General features: G+C 39.1%; 1 protein-coding gene across 26 annotated transcripts in view; it reads right to left on the bottom strand.

The window, feature by feature from the left end:
• The window catches only part of PBRM1 (polybromo 1), a 135,808-nt gene that overhangs the window by 3,115 nt on the left and 107,281 nt on the right, over window positions 1-25,412 (bottom strand). For 16 of the 26 annotated variants that reach the window (XM_053669360.1, XM_037134696.2, XM_037134694.2 and 13 more), the window contains 7 exons: window positions 13,447-13,630; window positions 12,633-12,843; window positions 11,554-11,755; window positions 8,025-8,189; window positions 4,465-4,620; window positions 1,584-1,654; window positions 1,265-1,481 (listed from right to left, as the gene is read on the bottom strand). In XM_053669360.1, coding sequence (XP_053525335.1) covers window positions 1,265-1,481; window positions 1,584-1,654; window positions 4,465-4,620; window positions 8,025-8,189; window positions 11,554-11,755; window positions 12,633-12,843; window positions 13,447-13,630 — 1,206 coding nt within the window. The remainder of the gene's footprint in view (window positions 1-1,264; window positions 1,482-1,583; window positions 1,655-4,464; window positions 4,621-8,024; window positions 8,190-11,553; window positions 11,756-12,632; window positions 12,844-13,446; window positions 13,631-25,412) is intronic. The other 10 variants (XM_037134700.2, XM_037134701.2, XM_037134704.2 and 7 more) reach the window with 2 other exon arrangements.

The following is a 25,412-nucleotide window of genomic DNA, read 5'->3' as shown; positions in this document are numbered from 1 at the left end:
CGACAGGGAATTGAACTGCAATCTTTTGGTTTGCAGGCCCATGCTCAATCCACTGAGCTACACCAGCCAGGGCGATGCTTTCTATTTCTGACATCTAATTTATAACAATGACTTCACAAAAGAACTGCATAATATAATGTAGTTCTCTACAAAGGGGACACAAGAGCTTAATAGCTAAAGGATTAGGTCATTAATATTTTGTTGTAGGTACTCCTGATATTTAATGATTATTTCCATGTTAACAAAAATTCCTAAAAAGGTAAAGGGGGAAACATAAGTACTACTCTTTTTTTAAAAAATATTTTTATTTATTTATCTTTAGAGGGGAAGGGAAGGAGAGAGGGAGAGAAACATCAATGTATGGTTGCCTTTCGTGCATCCCCTGCTGGGAACTCGCCTGCAGGGAACTGGTCTGCAACCCAGGCATGTGCCCTGACTGGGAATCGAACCTCGATTGCATGGTTTGCAGGCCCGCACTCAATCCACTGAGCTACACCAGCCAGGGCCCATAAGTACTACTCTTAAAAGAAATCAAATTAGGTTTAGAAATTAAAAATCAGTAGAAACTTAGCAAATTATTTTAGTTTGTGCTGAAAATATATTGTCTGTTGAAGTGAATGAGTAACTTGATAGCTTAATAGAAACATATTTTCTAATACTGTTAATAAAAACTGAGGTGAAGTAACTTTTAATTTATTCAAATACATCTATGCTAGTGCAAACCTGCCTAAAAAAATAATTGAAAAAAATTCAGAATATACTTAAAAAGATGACGGTGATGTTTATAAAAACTAAGCTTTGAAATTCAGCAAAAAAATTTTTTCTTTTTTTAAAATTTAAAGGCATGAAGAAAAATTTTAAAAAGGTTTTATTTATTTTTTAGAGAGGGGGAGCGAGACAGAAAGAAAGGGAGAGAAACATCGATGTGAAAGAAACAATAATCACTGGCCTCTCATACACATCTCGACCTTAGACTGAACCAGCAACCCAGGCCTGTGCCCTGACTGGGTATTGAACTGGTGACCTTTTGCTTTGAGGGACAATGTCCAACTGAGCCACATGGGTCAGGGCAGCAAATATACATTTCAAACTGTGATGTTAATATACAAAGAAGCTCCAAACCCTTCTATTAAACATACCATTTATTTTAACTTGTGTAAGAAAAATGGGTATTTGCCCTCTGCTATAAATATGCCAATAGCTGCATGAGGACCCCAACAAAGCATGGATTTTGTAAAGGCTTATTGAGAAGGATTCTCCTTACCTGCCAGAGTCTGGTCCCACTTGCTAATGCTGTTGGACTCAGCACTGAGTCCTTCAATGTATTTCAGGTAGGCCTCTGAGTGGAGAAGCCGTTGGGTCTTGGGTGGAGGAGCCACAAACATAGGCGTTGTTGGCTGCTGTATGACAGAGGGGCTGGTTGGATGTGGACCAGGGTATGGAGGTGGTGCCTGTTGCCCTGGAGGCCCCAAAACTCCTACCTGAAAGAGCACAGACCACATAGTGAGGGGAAAAAATACTTGGCACATGTTTTGAGAAAGAGGATAATGTCCAGTCCTAGAAAATCCAACTGGGAGACTCACCTGCTGTCCATATGAACTTCCACCTGGTGCTGGAGTCCCTACCATAGGGGTCACCCCTTGATTCATCACACCTGTAATTTAGAATGCAATGTCTCAATTAGAGGCTCTGGTTGACATGGCTGAAAAACTACTGTCTGATAAGAAATGATGCCATTTATAATGCAAGCCTATGGACCTCTGTCTTTGAGTCTTTGTGGATAGGAACTCTACACACTCTAAAAAGGATGTAGCATTTAAACAGAAAATCCCTATTCTTTTGTTTTCTAGGTAATTTATAATGCTAGTGCAACTTGTGAGATGTGCATTAATTATTCAGGGCTTGGAAATTATCTGAACTCTGCAAAACTTCTGTTATCTCCCTAGGTAAGCTTTAGTCAGAATACACCTATATTTTCAAGGTATTTTTCTTCTGACAACACATTTTGCTGTAACTGAAGCCTGTATTTAACTTCAGCAGTAATGGTGTTCAATCAGGCTCAGTAGTATGCAGTGTGCTAGGATAGTTAAGGACATGGGAGAGGTTGTGCAAGTGCACAGTTACATAAGCTTTGTGGAGGCTGGAGGCACATCCTTGCTGTCTCCTGTCCCCTCACAGGCCACCAGCACCTCTGGTTCTGACTGGAGTCACTAATGTTGACTGACAGAGGCCCCTTCCATCTGATAGAGCAGCACTTTGAAAAGGGAACATCGGAAGCAGAGTGGTCTCATTGCTATCACTTCAAATACAAAATGACAAGGGGAAAGAAAAAGATTTTATGATCCTACTGTATTTATGTATCTGATGATAATTTTATAAACTTCTCTAATTGTTTATGATGCCTCATAAACAATTTCTGTCTCACTGGTACGAGCTGAGAATAGGCCAAGTGTCCTAAATTTAGTATCTAGGGTTATTTTAACCTCAGGACCATCCATTTACTATTCTCAAAACAAAGAAAGAGGCAAGAAATCCAGTTCATCAAAAACAAACAAACTACAACCATTCCTAGTGAGTTGTTGTTTAAACTTTAAACAAATCCTGCTGGCTGCATAAAAGGATCAAGAAGAGCTAACCTGATTCTATAGTTCCTCTAGATTCAAAATGTTAATGTTTTGCCAGGTAGGACCAGCCCACTATTCTAAAGTTCAAAACTAATAAATGCTATTTCTAGGAAGTTTTAGATATTTGTTACGCCTCCCACTCACTCACCAGCCTTAGATTCCACAACAAAGTGGGCCTCCCTGACCTGTCTGTATCAATCTGTGTAGAGCAGCACAAACAAATCAGCGATGCTCTCTGCTCCTCTATTTACAAATGTCATGCTGGGGGGCAGCAGGTGAGACTGTGGGCCAGAGTTCAACAGAGGAGTTCACTGAATTCTCTGCTCCTCAAAGCCTAACCAGAAATGTGTGTATAGACACTAAGATGGGTTCTTCCCTATTTCCCTGACTGTAATCAGGTGTGTTGTTTCCTTCAAATGTAATTTAAAATCTGAAGGGGGGAAGGCAAGCAGTGGTGCCCCAAAACCTGCCAAAGATATCAGCTACCTAGAGAATACTGGCCTTAGATGTGGCTCCCATTGAATCCTACGTGCGCCTAAAAGTCAGCTCCAACCTGGTCTGGCTGACTCAGTCAGACACCCTATGCCAAAGTGAGAAGACACAGAACAAGGCCAATTCTATCTGTCGCACCAGCTCACCCATTTTATGACTGATTTTTGTTGCAACAGTAACTCACACATGCCACCATTTCCATGATGAAGCACATATTCCCACAAACATTCCCTCTGGATACACAACTGGATCAAACACTTCTGTGGAGTTACGAACACTCTCCAGTAATTCTCACAAAGTGCGGGTGGAGGCTCTAGGCCAAGACACCATGTTTGCTCACCCTGCACACTCTGAAGCATCGTTTGGAACTCTGTATAACCCTAGGATCAGTAGGTCCAATACTGGTGTAAGCAAATCTAATGTTGCTATATTTTATCATCTGGGCTGGGTCTTACCTGATATTTTGGATAATGGACCAAATGCAATTCCAAGTTGTCTTAAGGTCACATTCCCTCCAACTAGATTACAGCTAAGGGTTAGTTCTTTTGAATATGATGGCAATTAATATGGAAACTTTTTATTTTCCTTTCATAACCATCTTTCAACTTGCTAATTAATTATAAAGTAACACGGTAGCTATTTCTGGACTCTATGTTTCTATATGAAATAACTTTTGAGCTTCTGTACAGACAGAGGTGTCTACAGTTAGTAGGGTGGGCTATACTGCTCTTTAAAATGTTGTGTCATGTTTCTTAGGGGACTCATATATAGAAAACAAGTTCAGTGTGAATTTGTTTGCTCCCTCCTTTTTGTTCCTAGAAGGACTGACTGAAGGATTTCTAAAGAGTTCTACATTAGTGACTCTGCAATGCTCTCAGAAGTGCTGTTTCAGAAGCAGGAGATAGAGTAGGGACTCTATACAGGGGACTCTGTGAGGTGAGAATTGAATTAGAGGAAGCACTATACTCAGGAGCAGAAAGTGCTTTTACATGTGAATGGGAAAATCTATTCAATGATAAAGAGGGTGTGACTTTCTAGTGTGTGTCTGACTTTTCTAGCACATGTCAAATTGTGATTTTAAGAGTATGCCTCCTGCCTCTTGGTCTCCTAACTCTGGTCTCTGCCACATGTCCTGTGTTGCTGCTAGGCAGCTGGTTGCCCAAGGGCACAGATACTGAGCCACCTGCTCTACACAAAAGACAGGCCCTGTTGCTGCCATCCCTGGGATTCTCAGAGAAGGGAGACCTGCCCACAATGGGCAGCAAGTGCCTCCTAGAACAACTGGCTGAGGGAGGAAAAAGAGAACACAAAGATGAGATTAATGAGTGAATGAGGATGAAGTTCTTACCCGGTGGTGGGATGCCCGAGAGGCCGGGCACACCTGGCGGAAGATGGTGGGGTGGAGGCCCCCCAGGGTGAAGTGGCTGCATGCTGCCCATGCTAACAAGGCCATCAACTGGGCCCTGCAAAGGTGGAAGGCCTGGCGGATAGCCACCCATCATGCCTTGAAGGACACAACAAATTTCAGACATGCATCATTAACATGCAACATGAGCTAAGTAATAACAAACCTCCCACATGCATTACTAATGAATAAAGCGCCCTTAGTATTGCATGATATAACGGCAATTAGTGCAATTATTTTGTTGCAATAATGAACAAAATAAAACGTTACAAATATGAAACCCAACATTTCTGGATGAATTAGTACTTAGTAATTATTATTTGTAGTTATTTTCCCTGGGATAAATATGCTGCATGTTTTCAGTTAAAAATAAACAGTTCCAGTAACAGTCTTCCCAATGTCATAATTATTGCAAGCTGTTCAGAGTGACCAGTTCTGCGACTGCGATTCTAATCAAACAGCAACAGCCCCATCATTCCACTCTGCCCACACTCATATGCCTGTCATGCATACACATGAGGGGAAACTGGAATGGAGGGAAATGAGGCGCACAGCCCGGATCACAAAGCATGCTTCTCCAGCTTGGGGGAGGACAGCAAGAATTTTTCAAGACTTTTACAGCCACTCCTCCTCCCTTCTAGCCCCGACCACTGCTGGTAAGAATGGATCGTGCTCGAGCTTAAGCTGGCGAACCACTAAGAGGCATCACAATGTATGATGTTTCATCTTTAGATCTGAAAACAAGTTAAAATACATATAAAAACCTAAACCCTCCCAAGAAAACCTAAGCCCAGGTCACTCATAGCTTGCACACAGACCTTAGGGAAGAACAGCTGGAGAATCAGGCTCTGGTAACATGAGAAAATGCCAATTGGCACTACTGTCTCCACGCTCACAAATGTCCTCACATAAACCTTCATTTACCAGGGAGCATTTAAAATGAGGTACAGAACTTCTGTGAACAGAGGCTTTTATTACTTTATTTTCAAAGTGCATCTTCACATGACAAAATATTTTCTGCCTGCTAGTTAAGAGTTTAAAGAAACAAGTATTTCTGGCAAGAGAAGTGAGAAGAAGAAAATAATTTCAAAATGTCAAAGACTCACCTATCAAAAGACCTTTGAAGCCACAGGACATTTTTTTAATCAAGAAAAACAACTTGACTTTTCTAGGATTTGAAATGATCACAATGAACAAAACATAAGATCTCCCCCCAAAATGCAATCACTTTGGTCACTACTTCTTGCACAAAGGGAGGGTTGAGGGACTGGTGCCAAACCCCATTTTTATAAAATATTCTTTGTAGAAGAAATATTTCTTCTTGTAGAAGAAGAGGGGAAACCTTGTAGAAGGTCTCAGGGAAATAGTGAAAAACTCCAGATTCTAAGAATTTTACTCTTTGCCTTTCCCTAAAGATTTATTTGAAAGGTATATATTTATAAAAGTTCAGTCTCTTAAAGCTACACAATTGTTGATAATTCTGCGGTTGATTCAGCTTCATTAGTCACATCTGACTGAAAAACTTCCCATTACACAAACCAATAAAACAAATTTTAAAGAGTAATACCTCTATACATGAAATAGGTTTATGAATTTCATTAAAACACACACACACACACACAAACGAGACTTCAGAGAGTAAAAACTACTTTTGAACAGACACCATCACTTTGAACATGAGGAGATCCAATGTTGCCAAACTGCCTTTTAACCACGCCACCAGATATAGCTTTTAGGGATAAGTATGTGGGAATTTAAGAATGTTAGAAGACTTTGCTTTCAATTACAAAAGCCCATCTGAACGCACCCTTCACGGGCTGTGGTTTAGGAAATTATTAAGAACTGAAAGACATGACACTTGTCTTCATTAAACTGTACTTTGTCATTTATTATCCCAGTCACATGTGTTCAAATGAGCTTCAATGCTTGTAAGCAAAGCTGGTCTCAGACAGTAACAAGGCTAAGGCTGTGCAACCCATGAAAAAATCACCCTGTTAGCTACCACGTTCCCACTGTGAACTGGTTACTACAGGGAATGCTTGCCCTTCACTCCCATGGCCCAGAAGTCTGGACGGCACACAATAATGGAACAGGGGCTTTCTAAAAGGGAGTCCCTTCCTCCTCACCCATCAGAGCTCTATGATGTTATTTCCCAACAGGGAGCTAAAATGCTGCAGCTGCTGTTTTTTTCTCTTTTTTATGTTTTTAGCTGTTTGAATTCATTTTGTTAATGTGTCCCTGGGCTTTTTAGTCAAGGGCACAGTGCTACAATATCACGCATCAAATACAACAAAGCAGGATGTCAACAAGGGAATTCTAACTTTCAAAGTCCCCATGTTCAAGGCCTGATTTCTAAAAACCTTTGGATGGAACACTGTTAACCAAAATGGGCCATGGAATACAGCAGGCGATTATGAGATTGGTTAGATCAGCATCAGTTACACTGAAAGTACTGAAAAGCCATGATTCAGATGTGCTTTGGCGAGTGCAACTGCTAAGTTCAGCGACAGTGAGTGCGTTTGAGATCTTGCCATCGTGAAAGGTAGGAGCGACAATTCAAAAGTTATTCTATGCTACTCTTCCTCGAAAAGCAAATACAAAAAAAGCAAAAACAGAAACAGCATCCCAATGAGCCTGCGTTGAACAACACAGTGTTAGACTACCTGCGAAAAGGTCAGACTGCTTTTGCTTAAGAAGGGGGCTTGTATCAACCTCCCCAGGCTTAGAGAAATCACAAAGGAGGGACCTGAGAAGTGGTCTGCAGGCTTCACACTGGAGACATGTCAGACAATGATATCCGATTTGAGAAGAGCCAAGTTTGGTATGGCTAACAGAACCAGAGACAACATACACAAGCAAACCACATTCATCATTTTCTTTCTTTCTTTTTTAAAAATATGTGACTGGGATACTAACAGAAAATGCAGTTTAATGTAATTAAATAGAAAAGCATTACAGAGTGGGCACAATGAATTGAACAAGGACTTGTATTCAACTTAGCAGTCATGCACACTGGTGACCAAGAAAGGATTTGAAATTCATTGTCAAAAATCCTTTTAAATGGTCAGTCTTTTAAGGATGGCTGCAGCAGAACAAGGCAAACTGAATACTGGAATGAGACGGGAAAATCAGTATCAGCTAAAACTAGGTTTTGTATTTTCTCTTGGAAGTCTCTCCAGAAGAGAATTCAGGGTCTCTTTATATTTTCTGCTGTAATGCTCTATCAAGAGCAATCTGGGGTTGAGAACAGCACTAGACCATGCCCACAGCTAGGGAAGAGCTGTTCCCTACCAATTCCCAGGACTGGGCCCAATGCCCATTTCCGGGGCAGAGGGGACGCATTGCCCATATGGGAAAGGCAATGTAAGGACAACATGGATGACTTCAAACTTTGACTCTGTCATAGAAAAGCCTAGAGACTGTGGCCTACTCCTCATTGGAGAAAAAAAAAAATGAAGGAATTTCTTAAAGTGGAAAAAAATGGTCTTAGCTCCTGTTTTTACCTGCAACAGGTGTCAACTGCTGATTGAGCATCCCCATTGGTGTTGGTGGTGGCACCACCCCCATGAGAGCCCCCACAGGGGTGCCTGCTCGGGGAGAAGCACTCGGCTGCTGTTGCTGTGCTGCTCGCTCTCTCTCCTGCTGCTCAGCAACTTTAGCTGCCCGCTCTGTAAAGGCATTTCAGATTTTCAATTCTGTTTTTAACCCAGGAATTCAAAATACCATCCATTGCATTCAACAGGACTAGTAAAAAAAACACAGGCAACAGTTCTGTCTCAATGGAAGGAACAGTAGATGACTAGTCTCAACACAGGAGGAGTCGGGCTGATTTCACTTGGTAAACTAGAGTCCAGCTTTCCTATCCCATCTTGAGAACTGGTCTGCAAAGATTTCAAGAATGTTAAGACTGCAACACACATTCAGAAAGCACAGGTTTTATTTAAACACGTCACCAGCATAACCAACATGGTTAATCTCACAAGGCACCCTGAAGATGAGAAGCGCTACCATCATTCTAGTATTAAAAGCATTGCAAATTATTTATAATTTCAATGTGAAGCAATTCCATGGCCCATTATAATTTTTTGGCACAATTGTTACTTACTATATTTTCCTGATTCCTTGCACCCAATTTAACTAAACTATGAGGACTCTTGTTATCAGTATCATGGGTTTTAGCAGCTGAAGAAAATTAACTCTGTAAGGGAAAAGCAGCTCACTGCCTCCTCCACAAGATTTCAGGGACATTAAATGCTAATTTCTACATTCTAATGAAGCAAAGAGGTCATGTTTAATAAACCCCAAGGGCAAAAATGCATGGTACTCCAGGCTACAGTCATTGAAATAAGGGAATTATATATACGCATATGAAGCAATGGACAAGGTACTGACAGAACCAGGTTTCCTGAAGCTGAGCAGTTCAATACTAACCATAAATCACCCTAAATCAGTGGAAATTCCAGAATTCACTATTATTTCATTTGAAATACAAGAGGAGTATTTGCTTGTGCCAGTTCTGGGCTGTGGAACACACTTTGCTATACCCCTCACTCCTTAGAGCTACTCTGCCTACATCTCCATAGCCAGTGGCCCCAACGATCACATTCCCAGTCTTTTTGATAGCTGGCAGGCTGGACCCTTACTAGAGAACTCTATAAATGTGTATTCCCAAAGTTCCCACAATACAGAGTTTATTTTGCTTCACCATTCATAAATAGGAAATTCTTCCAACTCTTCATCTGGGCAAACTGAGGCTGGGAGACAGGCAGTGACTTGTCCAAGAATACAGAGAGAACCAGCAACCTGTCCTGGTATCACACTCCAAATGCCACACATTGACCCTCCAACATAGAATTCCAAACTATCACTGGCTGATCTAAGAAGGGGAAAATAGCTCAAGGTCACATGGCTTTAAAGAGAATCAAGAAGCAACAGCTCCAGTCCTCCTTTATGTAAGAATGTTCAAGTCAAGTCAAATCTTTGGCTGCGACACAGTTGCCTGCAAAGACCTGTCATCACTCACTAACACTGTCCCAGTTTACAGATCCTCTGTACGATGAACATGAGGGACTGTGTTCCTCATGTTCCTACTTAAAAGCCATTTAAACAACCTATTTATTTCCTTGAGATAGCAGTGATCTAGACCACCCCACCCCACATTAAATTCTAGTATTTTCATCACACAAATGACACAGCAAAATGGGAGAGGAAAAAAAGGAGTTGAAAATAGAAAAATTCAGACCTATGAATTGACTACTGGACTGGCTACTGTTAGCTCTTTCTTGGGGAGTTCACTTGGGCTGTCTTGGAAAAGAAAATTATTAAATGAAACCAGCCAAACTTTAAACTTCAGGTTTTGAATTCAATGGGTCAAAACAAAAGTTCAGATTTTGTATCTCAGACAGACACTACTGAATCGTATTAACTCATTCTCACTGAATTTCAGCCTCCCCTTTGAATTTGGGAGAATTTTCCAGAAGCCATCATTTCTCCCTCTCTTCAGCCCTGCTCCAACATTTTTACTTTTACATTATCTCCAGACACTTTTTTCTCTCTTGTCCACACTTTCAATAACCAGTTATGTAGTATTAGCTTTACCTATTCTGGACCAGGTTTTATGCTGACCCATGCAAACTTCATTTCCAGCACTTATCCAACTGAGTGATATATTTGGTTTTAACATTCATTAAGGTCAGAAATACTTAAGCTCTCCCATGTTCTAGGTTCTTACGAAACTGACCAGGGTTTCTCAAAGTATGTTCTGCAAAATTTGGTTCTTTAGGATATTAACAGGTATTAACAAGAATACTTGGTCATGTTTTAGGAAATGCCAGGTGAAAAAAAAACAGGTTCTTTACTGTACGTCTTAAAGACTTTAATATAAAAATATGCACTATAAGTTTCCGAGAGAAAGAATGTCTGAAGTGCTTCTCAAACTAATTTTGCCACAAGTGCTTTTTGGTTGAGCATCTTTTAGGATTAGGGTTCTGCAGAAAATCCTTGGGGAAAACCATCAGATAACTGTATAATGATCAACTATTATAATAATTAAAAAGAGTGAAATTTTTAAAAAACATGTTTTTTTGAAACTCCATGAACTTTAATAAAGGAGGCAGCCTTAACAATTAATTTATGTTTGATGGGAAATGATGAATGTGGAATCAGCCAAGAAGAGTAATGGCTGGCCATTGTGGTCAATCACTGAAAGATGGCTCTGACCTGGCAAAATAAACCATTACATACAATTCCAAATGGGAAGAAAAACCCAGCTGCAAAGCAATAGTCCTGACTAATCTAATGTTTACTACTTATTTTTATTAAAGCCATGAATGACAGCAAAAACAAACAAACAAACAAACAAACAATCAAACAAACAAAAAGAAATCTCTCTCCAGTATTTGTCCCTAATGGCTAAGAATCACCAAATCCTTGAATGATATAGCTCATGGCCCAAAATGACTTAATTACAGAGTAAAAGGAAAATGAAGGCAGTCGAGCTTCATAAAAGAGACCCCCAAGTGCCTTAACAGTAGCTGTAAATGCAGATACAGCAAAGGCCAGGACTGGCCTAGGAAACCAAGTGCTTCAGCCAAGCTTCAGCCTGAAGTTTAAACATATGGCTTATCAAGAGCCATAACAGAAGACCTGTTATGGCTCATCAGATGAATTTTAACCAAAATGATATTTGACATCCGAGTACAATCATTCTCCAGCTCAACACAGGTAGCTTACACGACTCAATGAAAGAAGAAAATCATGCAATTTTTAATAGCAAAATATTTGTTTGAGAGATATTTTTTTGGTGGGGGAAAAACCCACACCAGGATTAGAGGCCAAGTCAGGGGCAGCACTTGCTCAGTCAGGACAAGGCTGGTATTTAAACTTCTGGATGGGAGACATTTGAGACAGTCGCCAACAAAAGTTCATGTGCAAGTGGTAAGAATAAAGAGAGTAAAACCTGTCTGTGCACGTGCATTCCTAAAAACATCCCATTGCTTAGAAAGCTGAGATGGTTGTGTCTAGTCTATTTACCTTCATATTCTGCTTTCTTGGCTGTCTCAAGGTTTCTCCATTCTGTCCCCACCAGTCGGCTGAGCTCCCCAAAAGAGTAGTCTGGGTGCTGGGCCTTAATCACAGCTCTCATCTCACTGCTGAACAGGATGTAGCCACTCATGTTAATTTTCCTCTTAGAGCCTTCCTTCTTTGCACTGCCTTTGGCAGACTTTGGGGTAGACTGTAAGACAGAAAGTTCTTAGAGTGCATCAGAACATAGTATTTGATTAACTGCTCAAAGTTCCTGGAAGCCAGGAACATTTGATTCACTAGTTACTGTTTTATAGACATGTTCAGTTTATAGGTGGTCATTTTATTGGTTAAAATAAAGCTCTTCCTTGCTTCTTACCATATAAAAAAAAAAAAAGGAAGTTCACCGAATTCCATGACTGTAATCTGAATGGTGACCTCACAATTAAGTCTTGAGAAAATTCTGAATGAGAAAAAAATACCAACAGGGATCACCTCAACCAAAAATAAGATTCTAAAGAAGGAGAGACTATGCCCCGGCTGGTGTAGCTCAGTGGATTGAGTGCGGGCCTGCGAACCACACAATCGCGGTTCAATTCCCAGTCAGGGCACATGCCTGGGTTGCAGGCCGGTTCCCTGCAGGCCAGTTCCCAGCAGGGGATGCACGAAAGGCAACCATACATTGATGTTTCTCTCCCTCTCTCCTTCCCTTCCCCTCTAAAGATAAATAAATAAAATCTTAAAAAAAAAAAATTCTCCTCTCAAAAAAAAACCGAGAGTCTAAAAAGATAGGGGAAATAAAAAATAGAGTAACAGAACAATACTGTTCCTCATGGCTTTTCTTCAATACAAGGCAAGGAGAGCATTTTAACTAAATTTGCCAATAAAAACAACAATCTATGAAATTTAAAAAACATATTAAATCTTAAATAATTAATGGCATCAAGAAAAAAAAAATCTGTTCCTTCCTGCAGAATTCTAAGTTGAAACTCACATACGTAGTAGCGAGATGTCTCCTTACTTTGGTTTAAGACTGCTGCAAACCAAAGCCAGGAATTAGACAAGTAACAGAAACTTGTCACCTTCACCTGTGGGGGTGTGTAGGGCATGAGATCCAGCTCACTGGCCAAGGGAGTCTGAAGTTGAGGTAGAGAAGGAGGCTCAATGACCTCACTATCCTCCTCTCCCATCTCTTCAATATCATCCTCTCCACCTTCTAGCTCAGCAAATTTAGCTTCTAGTAACTGGATCTTCTTTTCCAACAAAGGTGAGGGCTCCTTCTGAGGAACAATTGGTTTTCTAAAAGAAGTGACATAAAAAAAAAGTCACCTAACACTACTCCAGGATTGGTCAGAAAGCACTGTTCTGCCCTAATGTCTAGAAATGACTGCCTGTAATCTGCAATGTACGCTCTAAGTCAGGAAGGAAAAAACCTTAAATATGTACTTATAAAGTCACATTTATAAGTCACCTTTTTACAGATGCTTGTTTTTTAAAGGATTCTGCTGGATAACCACAAAAGTACTCAGTCGAAAGTTGGGATCTAATTGTCTATACAGTGTAAAGAATTTCCATAATCTGTGGAACTGTGCAATCTCTTCTTTACAGATAGACTAAGAACCAGAACCAAAGATTTCTGACTCCACATTACAATTACTGGAGTCTATGTCAATAACACCGTGACAGCAGTTACTACAACTCAGCAGATTATGAGGATTTCTTTTAACCTTTACCTAAATTAATCAATATTTTCTATTTAAAATGCACTGCTCTAGTTTAAAGCCTAATTAAAAATAGACACCCCCCCCCAAAAAAAAAAACCACCCTGCACTATACTATTTTGGTATCAGTTTTGCTATTAAGAGCTAAGTGGTCTTTCTTTCTAAGTTTTTCAAGCTTTACCTGAAGTAATAAATTTCATCATCTACTACTTTAGCAGAGAGTGAAAACCTCTTCAGTCCCTTGAACTTCTTCATTTGCTTGTCACTCTCATTGTAGCGGCTCTCACAAAGCAGAACATCATTTTCTGGTATTTCAGTTGGCCTGCAGGAGAGGTAGTCCTTGAATGACAACACAGCACACTTTCCTGAAAGAGCAAATTGGAGAGAAGTCAGAGCAAACTGTGGTCATAGCTAGCAATTATTTTTACTATTAAAAATTTTTACTATTTTTAAATTAATACAATCACCTGATTCAAAAGTCAGAAGATTTAAAGGGTGTACACAAGCATAAGGATAAACATAAATGCCAATGGAACACAATTGAAAGTATAGAAATAAACTGAAATGATGGTGTTTTCGTGGGCAATTGATCAACAATGGTACCAAGACAATTCAATGAGGAAAGAATAATGTCAACAGATAGTGCCAGGACAACTGGACCTCACATGCAAAAGAACACAGTTGGAAACCTACCTCACACCATATATAAAAGTTAACTCAAAATAGATCAAAGATCTAAATGTAAAAGCTACAACTATAAAACTCTTAAAAGAAAACAAAGATGTAAATCTTTGTGACCTTTTATTAGGTAATGGTTTCACAGATGTGACATTAAAATCACAAGCAACCAAATAAGGATAAACTGGACTTTATCAAAATTAAAAACCTCTGTGCTTCAAAAGAAACTATCAAGAAAGTGAAAAGACAACACATAGAATAAAATATTTGCAAATCGTATCTCTGGTAATAGTTTAGTACCAAGAATATATAAAGAACTCCTACAACTCAATGATAATAAGACAAATAACCTAATTAAAAAATAGGCAAAGAATTTGAATAGACATTTCTCCGAAGAAGATAACCAAATGGCCAATAAGCACATAAAAAGATGCTCAACACCATTCATCATAAAGGAAATTCAAATGAAAACCACAGTGAGATACTACTTCAAACCTGTCAGGATGGCCATTACATTAAAAAGAAAGAAAAATAGTAAGGGTTGCCAAAGACATGGAGTAGTTGGAACCCTGGTAGGAATGTGAAATAGTATAGCTGCTGTGGAAAACAGCTTGGCAATTTCTCAAAAAGTTAAACACAGTTGTATATATAATTCAGCAATTCTACTTCTAGATAAATACCCAAATGAACTGAAAGCAGGGACTTATATAGACACATTTACACCAATCTCCACAGCAGAACTATTCACAATGACCAAGAGATAGAAATCACCCATATGTCCACCAACAGATGAATAAGTTAATCAAACATTATACACGTAATATAATTGGCCTTAAAAAGGAATAAAATTCTGATACATGCTATACTATAAATTAACCTTGAGAATGCTATGCTAAGTGAAATAAGCCAGATACAAAAGGACAACTATTTCATGATTCCACTTATATGAGGTACCTAGAATAGGCAAAATTCATAGACACAAAAAGTAGAACACATATTACCAGGGGTTGGGAGAAGGAGAAATGGGTAGTCTTTGCTTAATGGGTTCAGAGTTTCTATCTGGGATGATGATGAATTCTAGAAATGGATAGTGATGGTGGTTACACACTGCTGTCAATGGATTTAATGTCACTGAATTGTACACTAAAAAATAGTTAATGTGTTTATGTTATGTGCATTTTATCACAATAAAAAACTTACAAGTGGCAGCATATTGTTTATATTATTTTGCACCTAAGTTTGTTGCCAAATAATATATCTTGAGGACTAGTGGTATTAATACATTATTGTTCCAACTAGTTCCCTACCGATGAATATTTAGGTTGTTTTCCAATTTTTGCTTTCCCACTGTAGCAAAACAATGCTAATCTAAATAATTTAAGACATATATTAACCTGCACATGGGGGAATACATGTGAGGTGTACATTTCTAAAAGTACAAAAGCTGGGTCAAAGGGTATGAACACTAATTCTTATAGTCATTATTACCAAATTACCTTCCATAGCATAAACCCAACACAAAGTGGGTAAATGTTGTTTCTGTATGTTTTTGTTACCTAGTAACAGAAATCTGACTCCTTGACAATTTGCTAAGTAAATTTTTAAAAAGATTTTATTTTTAATTTTGTCTTATTATTTTTAATATATTTTATTGATTTTGCTATTAAAATTGTCCCATTTTTTCTCCCTTTTATTCCCCTCCACCCTGTAACCATCCCCATATTTTACTTATTTTTTAGAGAAAGGGTAAGGGAGGCATAAAGAGAGGGAGAAAAATATCCATGTGAGAGAGACACATCTGTTGGCTGCCTCTCAAACATGCCCCAACCGGGGACAGAACCTGCAACCCAGCTATGTGCCCTGACCAGGAATTGAACCAGCAACCTTTTGCTTCACAGGATGATACTCAACCAATTGAGCCACACTGGCCAAGACTAATTGTTTCATAAAAGCTCTTCACATACAAGGGAAATCTGGTACTTGTCTATAAAATACACTGCAAATATTTTCTCAAAGACAAAAAGCTGTCATTCATCTTTGCTTCTGCCAGTTTTGGTTATGCAAACATTTTAACTTTTATGTAATTGAATTTATACGTCTTGTATGGGTTCTGGGTTTTAGGTCAAAGGTTATCAAAATTTCTTTCCCATTATTTCTTTGATATCTTTGTTGCTTCATTTTATGTTCATTTAAACCTGTAATTCATCTCAGTATATTTTAAAGTTGATGGAAGGAATGGATACAATTTTATTTTTTCCAAATGGCTATTTTTTCTATCTTTTCCCACTTATCTGGGATGCCACCTTTATCATAAATTAAATTATACCTGAATCTACTGCTAAACTTCCCATTCTGTTCAAATAATCTGTTTACCCATATATCATATAAATTTTAATTATTATGGTGTTATAATGTTTTATAACCTTATCTGGTAAGGATAGGACCGCCCCCAATTCATTATGCTTTTCATAATTTTTTTTTTTATCCTCACTCAAGGGTATGCCCATTGATTTTAGAGAGGGGAAGGAAGAGAGAGTAGGGAGCAGTGAGAGAAACACTGAGGTGAGAAAAATACTGGTTTACTCTCACATCCTGAATAGGACCGAGCCCGCAACCTATAATTATTTTTATTTTATTTTTTGATATGATTTAAAAAATCAGTTTACTTAATCCCAACTTGATTACAAGAAAATTCCCATTGGTTTATCTATTGGGATTACATTAAAAATTAATTTAGGGAGAATGAATCTCTCTATGATGTTGAGACTTCTTAGTCAAGCACATGGCATGCTTCTCAATTTGTTCAAGTGATCCCATTTAAAGACATTAAAAGTAGCATTTTAAAACATTCTTTATACAGATATAACACAGATACTGTTAAATTTATCTCAAGGTATTATTATTGAATCTTTTAAGGAAATTGATCTATTATTACTTTTATACTCAACCATCTTATTTCTTTTATTACGTATTCATGGTTTCATAATTGATTCCTTTATATTTTCATCAACTTAATTTCTGCCCTGGCCAATGTGGCTCAGTTGGTTGGAGCACCCTCCCATAGACTGAAGGATCAGAGGTTTGATTTCCAGTCAGAGTACATGCATAGGTTGCAGGTTCAGTCCTGGTCAGGCTATGTGTGAGAGGAAACCAATTGATGTTTTTCTCTCTCACATAAATGTTTCTCTCACCCCACCTCTCCATCTCTTTCTTCCTTCCCCTCTCTAAAATCAATGGGCATGCCCTTGAGTAAGGATAAAAAAATAAATAATTTACTTATTTTAGAATTCTCTTTCTTACTTCTAACTGCACAGACTAGTACCTCCAGAACAATGTTAGTAAGAGTGATAAGGATATCCCTAGTTTGTTCTTGACCCTTAATAGGAGTGTTTACAACTAACACTTTAGCAAAACTCGTAAAACATGTAAAAACAGGTCAGAACAAGCTTAAAATTGCTAGTTACTATCACTGCCTTGGCCTATAGAATACTTTACTAACATAATCCAAAGGCTTTTCAATTCAGAGAAGGAAGGGTTACTATTTTCTATTATTTCACAGAAGGAAAAATAAAGATTTAGAAAGAGTAAAAATTCTCTCATCTAAAGAGTAAAAATGACTGGTGGACTCAGAATGGATGTGGTGTCTCTGCCCTGACTGGCCCTCAAAAGACAGAGAGAGATAATAGTTTAGAAAGCATCATTTAATTAAAGCATAAAAAATTATAAAAACCTGCTAGATTTGGACTGAAAACTGCAATGAATCTATAGATAAATTTGGGGAGAACTGACATTTTCATAAAAAGTCTTCCAGCTATAAACATGATGGATCACTTCATTTTTAGGTATTCTTAAATTTCTCTCAATAATTTTCTTACACTTGTGTGTGTGTAGGAGTCTTATACATCTTTTTAAAGACTTATTACTAGGTATATAACGTAAATGGCATATTTTTTAATTTTAACTTTCTAACTATGTAAATAGAAATACAAATTATTTTGACATTTTCATTTATTAATTCTAATAGTTTATATGAATGTCTCTTGGATCTTCTATGTACCTAAAATGTCTTTGCAAAAATTAATTTTATTTTCCCTAATATTTAAAAATCTTTTTTTTCTCACTTTACTAATAGCAGTTTTTCAGTTAACAGAGCATCAAATAAATCTACTATGAAGAAAGCAGAATCTGCAAATATATGAGAAGTTATATGTTTCAGGAGCTCAAGTTCCTGGAAATTTTTATCATCAAAATGCCTAAAGGTAGAAGCACTCTGCTAGGTGTGGTCATGTTCATTCCCAAAAGAAACTTCTCTTTGGCCGTTTGATTACCATTTAAGTTACTGAAGACAACTCTATAAACAGAACTAAGAAAGAGCATATGTAGAACAGTTAAAAAAAAAAACAGGATAATCTCCTAAGTGAAGTAGACCCACCAGATCTATATCATAGATGAAACAATTATACCTTCCCTAATTATCTTTAAAGCTTTTGTTTCAGAGACAAAAATGAGATTTACGTTCAGCAGTGCATAGTTAACAGCAAAATTATAAATCCTCAAAGTTTAAACACTTAAAATTATTCTTTTCTACAGAAATTTAAAACAAAATCTGTTTCTTTGCATTTAAAAGTCAAAGTAAAATGTGCCAAACATCTTTTCCTTCCTTGAGAAGTGGATACTGAAATCCCCAAATTGGGATAAAATCCCATTTTGTAATTACTAGGTACATTTTTTGGGGGGTTACCTCAAGATGAAGTAACCACAGATCTCGCTGTATGCCTCTTGTCCTGACTAGTATTATTGGCACCTACTTTCACACTCAAAACTGTCCAAATTACAGTATAGAAGTAGAAGTGAGAAGACCTAGTTTTTTAGTTCTGGCCAATTTCTTAAAGAGTAACATCACCTTTCTGAATATATTAGCATTTTTGTAGTGTCATGGTGAGAAAGAAGTCCTGGATATAAAACTAATTGACAAGTTATAGAATGCAATACATTCTAATACAAAGAAATTCTACACATTCTACAAAAAAGAAATTACTCTAAGTGATGTAAGTGAAAATTGTGGAGTAGGAAGATCCAAGGGACATCCCTTCACAGAAATGCTGAGAAAAGCTAGTGGAAACTATAGAATCAACATTATCAAAACTCTGGAAAATAGCCAAAAATTTACAGCAATCAAATGAATGCTTGAGAAGAAAAGTGAACGAAACCCAGCACAAGAGCTTTGTGGCATATTAACCAGCCCACACCTGCACCCCAGTCCCTTTCTGGCTTAGTGGCAAGCTGACTTCTTGAAGATGGCAGCTGCGTTCGTAGTGTGTTTCTGGTGCTGGAAGGAGCAGGGTAGTTCTTGTTCTCAAAGTATTATGGTTGTAAGTTTTGACTTTTTGGGTGGCTTCCTGAAGAATTAACACAGAAGGCTTGCCTTCATTTCGCCAGACATGGAATTCTCTCCTTTTTGGAATTCCAAAACACAGAGAAGTGACTTTGGTACTTTTGTTGAAAGCATTTAAAGCAAATGAACCAGCTGCTATCAGCTGTGGCAAAGAATTTCAGTTGGGGCAAAGAGCAGACATGCTGAAAGCCTGGGAAGAAAAAGCTGGGGAGTGAGTTTTGAAAAGCTTCCATAATATTCCTGAGAATCTAGAAAGCCATGCTCATGTCACAGTCAGGGTGCATGCTCAGAAAAGACCTCAGAAGGCTCTAAACTCTTGATTTGGCTGACTGTCAAGCCCCATGGAAGTAGGAAGTAAAGGCAAAGGCAGAGTTGTAAACTCCTTCACTGAGTGTTGAAGGTGTGCTGCAACATAGACACAGTATGCAGTTGCAAAGACAGGGAATGTTTAGGTTTTTTGTTTGTCTTTGTTTTTGTTTTTATCCAAACATTTAAGAAAATCTCTGTTAAATTACTAGCTGGCCACTAAGCTAGCAGAACAAGGACTTTAGTGACCACACACAACAAAGAACATGGTCTTAACTAGTTTAGCCATGGCTGATGTGGCTCAGTGGATTGAGCAATTGGCCTGCAAATGGAAAGGCTGCTGGTTTGATTCCTGGTTAGGGCACATGACTGGGCTTTGGGCCAGGTCCTCAGATGGGGGCACGGAAGAGGCAACCAGTCGATGTTTCTCTCACACATTTTGATGTTTCTTTCCCTTTCTTTCTTCTTCCCTCTCCTCTCTAAAAAATATATATATACATGTAATCTTAAAAAAATAGTTTAGAAAGTCACTTCTGGGTCAATACGTAGTTCTCCCACTACCCATTATGAGGGCAGGCCAGGGGGCCCAGAGCCAGAAGGAATGTGTATTGTTTTGGGAATGGACTGTAACTCCCTCCTTATCTCATTTGGGAGCAGCTTCTTGTCGTGTGACTGCTTCTTGATCTTTTCCTTCTACCAGTATACAATGAGGTAATACAGCTTAGAGTCACATGTAGGACATGTGCCTTGTTAATCTGGGACCCCTTATAAAAAGCCTCAGACTGGAGGAAGTACAGTCTCTCTTACACTGACCCACTGCCATTGATGCACTTCCCTGTAACATGAGTAATAAATGGCATGTCCACTGGGGTTTTTTTTGGAATATCACAAACATTTATGCGGCTCCCTGTTTTGGGGCTCCTGTACTACATGTCACTAAATAAGCAACTATAACCAACAATAAGTAGTATTAACAAAGCATGAGGAGGGGGAAGAATCTAATTTCTAGAGTTATCGCATTATAATATTTGAACTGTTCAGTTAACAAAAAAAATAAGAAAGAAGAAAGTATGGTTTATTCACAGGATAAAAAGAAATGAACAGATACTCTACATAAGGAAGTCCATACACTGGACTTACTAGACAAAAACTTTAGATCAACTTATTTTAATATATCAAAGAGGTAAAGAAAACCAGAACAAGGATAATAAGAAACCCAGAATGATATCTTACCAAACATAATATCAATAAAGAAACAGAAACTGTAAACACTAAATAGAAATTCTGGAGCTGAAAAGTACAACAACTAAAATGAAATATTAATTAGAGGGGTTCAACAGATTTGAATAGGCAGGAGAATCAGTGAACTTGAAACAGGTCAACTGAAATTACCAGTCTGAGAGACAGAAAGAAGAATAAAGAAAAATGAATAGTCTATGAGAGTCCTGGAAGGAGAAAAGGGAGAGAAAGAGGCAGAAAAAATATTTGAAGAAACAGTGGTAAAAACTCCTCAAAATTAATGAAAGACATGGAAAAAAAAACCTCAAACAAAAAAAATGCCAATGAAGAATTCTTTATCCAGGAAAAGTATTCTTCATAAATGAAAAAGGAATCAAGACATTTCCAGATAAACAAAATATGAAGATATTTGCTGCTTTACAAGAAATGCTAAAGGGAGTCCTTCAGGCTGAAATGAAAGAACATTAGATAATAACTTGAAGCCATACAAAAAAAATTCAAAACACCAGTAAAGGTAACTATACAGGTTAATATAAAAGCCAATGTTATATTTTTATTTATAACTTCTTTTATTCTCCAATATGATTTTAAAGACAAATGCATAAAGTAGTAATTAGAAATTTATGGGTTTTCCAATAAAGATGGTAGCATAGGTAAATGCAGTACTTTCATCTTCCAACAACCACATCAAAATTACAACTAAGCTACAGAACTGCCATCATTCAGAACTACCCAAAATCTAGATGGAGTAAGTCCTACAACTGAGAATATAAAGCAGCAGCCACATCAAGACTGGTAGGAGGGGTGGAGACGAGGAATGGCCTGGTCCCACATCCATCTGTGATGGATAAAAATTGAGAGGGTTGTCTCAGTTGTCAAGTACCGCTTGAGGAGTCAGGGGTCCCTGCCTCATACCAGGCCTCCTTGTCCACGGTTTTAGTGTCAGGAAGAGAAGTCCCCATAACTTCTGGCTATAAAACCAGTGGGACTGTGGCTGAATGAGATGAAGAGCTTCTGGAGTACCAAGCAGGTCCTGCTGAAGAACCTGTGTGGACTTAGAGTTGGACAAACTCCCTCTGAGTTTCAGTGCTGGGGCAGGAGCTCCAAAGGCACCAGAGACATACAGGAAGGAACTGAATTGTCTGGTATCAAGGCAAGAGCTGGGGGAGCAGCTTTCTCCAAACAGAAGTGCTGGCAGAGGCCATTTTTTCTTTTTTGAACCTTTCCCCCACAGAACCTGCAGGCGGGCACCATATCTGAGCCTCTACCAACCTGGCTATCACTGTTCACCCTGCTATGGTGATTCCCTGAGACTTCACGCCACTCAACTTTCAGGCCCATCCAAGTTGTTTCCAGTATTTTCCATATGAAAATGGCCTGTCTTGGCTCATGCTTCAGACTTTCCTAAAATCTCTCAAACAAACAGCTACTGGCTCCAGGCCAAGCACTAGCAGCATCCTGCCTTGGTTTGCAGCCTCTCCCAGATACTTCCGAGCCCAGCACAAGTATCAGTCATCTGCAGACTGCTTTGCAGCTCATGCCAGGTAGGCCCAGGAAGAACATAAGCTGCAGCTGACTTTGGCCTAACCCTCCCAGGAGCCCCAGAGCCAGTAGCACCAGAGCCAGTAGCACCCTGCAGACAGTATCAGACCACACTGAAGCACAGTCAAGGAGCAGACTCAGCAGGCACCAGAGCCCCACTGAAGTAAGTCCTGCTTCCTAGGGTGGGCCCCTGCACAGCTGATCCTCCATGGTGGTCAAAGCCAGTCCTTGCAGCTGATCAGCCTGGGGGTAAATCCCTCCCACTGATAGGCTCATTTACACAGGAGGGTGTATGCAGCCCACATAGGACACCTACTACCTAAGTCCACTCTGCCAAGCCTGAAAGATGCAACAACTCTACCTACTACATAGAAACAAACACAAGAGGCTGCCAAAATGAGGAGAGAAAGAAACATGGCCAAAATGAAAGAACAGAACAAAACTCCAGACAAAGAACTAAACAAAATGGAGACAAGTAATCTACCAGATGCAGAGTTCAAAATACTGGTTATGAGGATGCTCAATAAACTTAGGGGAAGAGATGAACTTAGAACTTCAACAGCATAAAAAAGGAAATAGAATCAATAAAAAAGAACCAGTCAGAAATAAAGGATGCACTAACTTAAATGAAGAATAACTTAAAGGCAATCAACATCAAAGGGGATGAGGCTGAGAATCAAAACAGTGATTGGGAATATAAGGAAGCAAAAACACCCAATCAGAACAGCAAAAAGAAAAAATTCCAAAAAAAATAAGGATCGTATAAGGAGCCTCTGGTACAACTTCAAGCATACCAACATTTGTGTCATAGGGGTCCTGGGAAGAGAAGAGAGAAAAAACCTGAAAACCTATTTGAAAAAAAAAAAAAATGACAGAGAAGTTCCCTAACCTAGTGAGGGAAATAGACATAAAAGTCCAGAAAGTGCAGAGAGTTCCAAATAAAATGAACCCAAAGAGGCCCACACCAAGACACCTCATAATTAAAATGCAAAAGGTTAAAGACTTAAGAGAGAATCTTAAAAGCAGCAAGAAAAAAGCAGTTAAGTTACCTACGAGGAAGCTTTCATAATACAGTCAGCTAGCTGATTTGTCAACAGACACTTTGGCCAAGATGGAGGCATAGGTGGAAACACTACCTCCTCACACAACCAAGTTTATGAACAACAAATATTTAAAAACCAGAACACAACCAAAACAGAGAGAAAATTAAACTGTATCGAAGTCTGAGAACAATGAACCATTCATCCAGACTGGTAAAAGCAGCAGAGTCAGCAGCTGGCGGAGAGGAGTTGCACAGGAAAAAGCAGGCGGACTGACCCAGGAGCAAAGGCGGCAGTTGGCAGATACCAGGCATGGGGTGGCAACAGGCAGACCCAGTGAGGGCACAAGGCGGCTGGCTGACTGCAGTCACACATTCGTGCGCAGATAAACCAGGCAAAGGAGCAAGCAGTGAGATAGACCACGCAACCCAGGGCCCCAGCGCCAGGAAATAAAGACTAAAAGCACCAACTGGAAAAACTTTTGGGGGCTGAGGTACTGGGAGAGGCTCCCAGGCTCACAGAGAGCTTGTTGGAGAGACCCAAAGGGTTCTGGAGGGTGCACAAGCCCACACATCTGGGAAACAGAATCAGAAGGACCCAATTTGCTTGAGGGAAGCAGCAGAGAGGATCAAAATCCAAGACAGAGCAGAAAAAACTGCCATTGCCCCTCTCTGACCCCGCCCCCACATACAGCATCACAACCCAGCGACTGGGTCACCCTGCCCTGGTGAACACGTAAGGCTCCGCCCCTCATACATAACAGGCACAAACGGACCAAAAGATTATGGTTCAAGAAAAAGAACAGCTCAAAGCCCTAGAGCCAATACTTCTAAGTGACCAAGAGATAGCCAATCTATCAGATGCACAGTTCAAAACACTGGTGATCAGGATGCTCACAGAACTGGTTGATTTTAGTCACAAATTAGATGAACAAATGAAGGCTACACTAAGTGAAAGGAAGGGAAATGTACAGGGAACCAATAGTGATGGGAAGGGAACGAACAGTGATGGAAAGGAAACTGGGACTAAATTCAATGGAGTGGACCAGAAGGAAACAAAAAAACGACCAAACAAAAAAGAATGAAGAAACAAGAACAACAAAAAAATGAGGAGAAGCTTAGGAACCTCCAGGACATCTTTAAATGTTCCAAAATCTGAATTATAGGGGTACCAGAAGGGAAAGAAGACCAGCCACAAGTGGAAAACTTATTTCAACAAATAATAAAGGAGAACTCCCCCAATCTGGCAAAGGAAATAGACTTCTAGGAAGTCCAGGAAGCTGAGAGAGTCCCAAAGAAGTTGGACCCAAGGAAGAACACACCAAGGTACATCGTAATCACATTAGCCAAGATTAAAATGGAGAGAATCCTACAAGCAGCAAGAGATAAGGGGACAGTCACCTACAAAGCAGTTCCCATCAGACTGTCAGCAGATTTCTCAAAAGAGACCTTACAGGCAAGAAGGGGCTGGAAAGAAGTATTCCAAGTCATGAAATCCAAAGACCTACATCCAAGATTGATCTATCCAGAAAAGCTTTCATTTAGAATGGAAGGGCAGATAAAGTGCTTCTCAGATAAGATCAAATTCAAGGAGTTCATCCTCACCAAGCCCTTATTATATGAAATGTTAAAGGGACTTATCTAAGAAAAAGAAGTTAAAGAAACATGAACAGTGAAAGGACAGCAAACTCACAGTTATTAACAACCACACCTAAAACAAAAGCATACTAAGAGGACAGCTAGATCAGGAGCAGAACCATAGAAATAGAGATCACATGGAGAGTTAGCAACAGGGGAGTGGGGGAGGGTAGAAGGTACAGACAATAAGTAGCATAGACGGTAGGTAGAAAATAGACAGGGGGTGGACAAGAATAGTATGGGAAATATAGAATCTAAAGAACTTGTGACACATTGACGTGGACTAAAGGGGGGAGGGGGTGAGTGGGTG

Source organism: Artibeus jamaicensis, unplaced genomic scaffold, assembly GCF_021234435.1.
Source record: "Artibeus jamaicensis isolate MK-2021 breed Jamaican fruit bat unplaced genomic scaffold, CSHL_Jam_final contig_519, whole genome shotgun sequence".
Taxonomy (NCBI): Eukaryota; Metazoa; Chordata; class Mammalia; order Chiroptera; family Phyllostomidae; genus Artibeus; species Artibeus jamaicensis.
The sequence above is the reverse complement of the archived record's forward strand: the minus strand, read 5'-3'. Positions and strand labels throughout refer to the sequence as shown.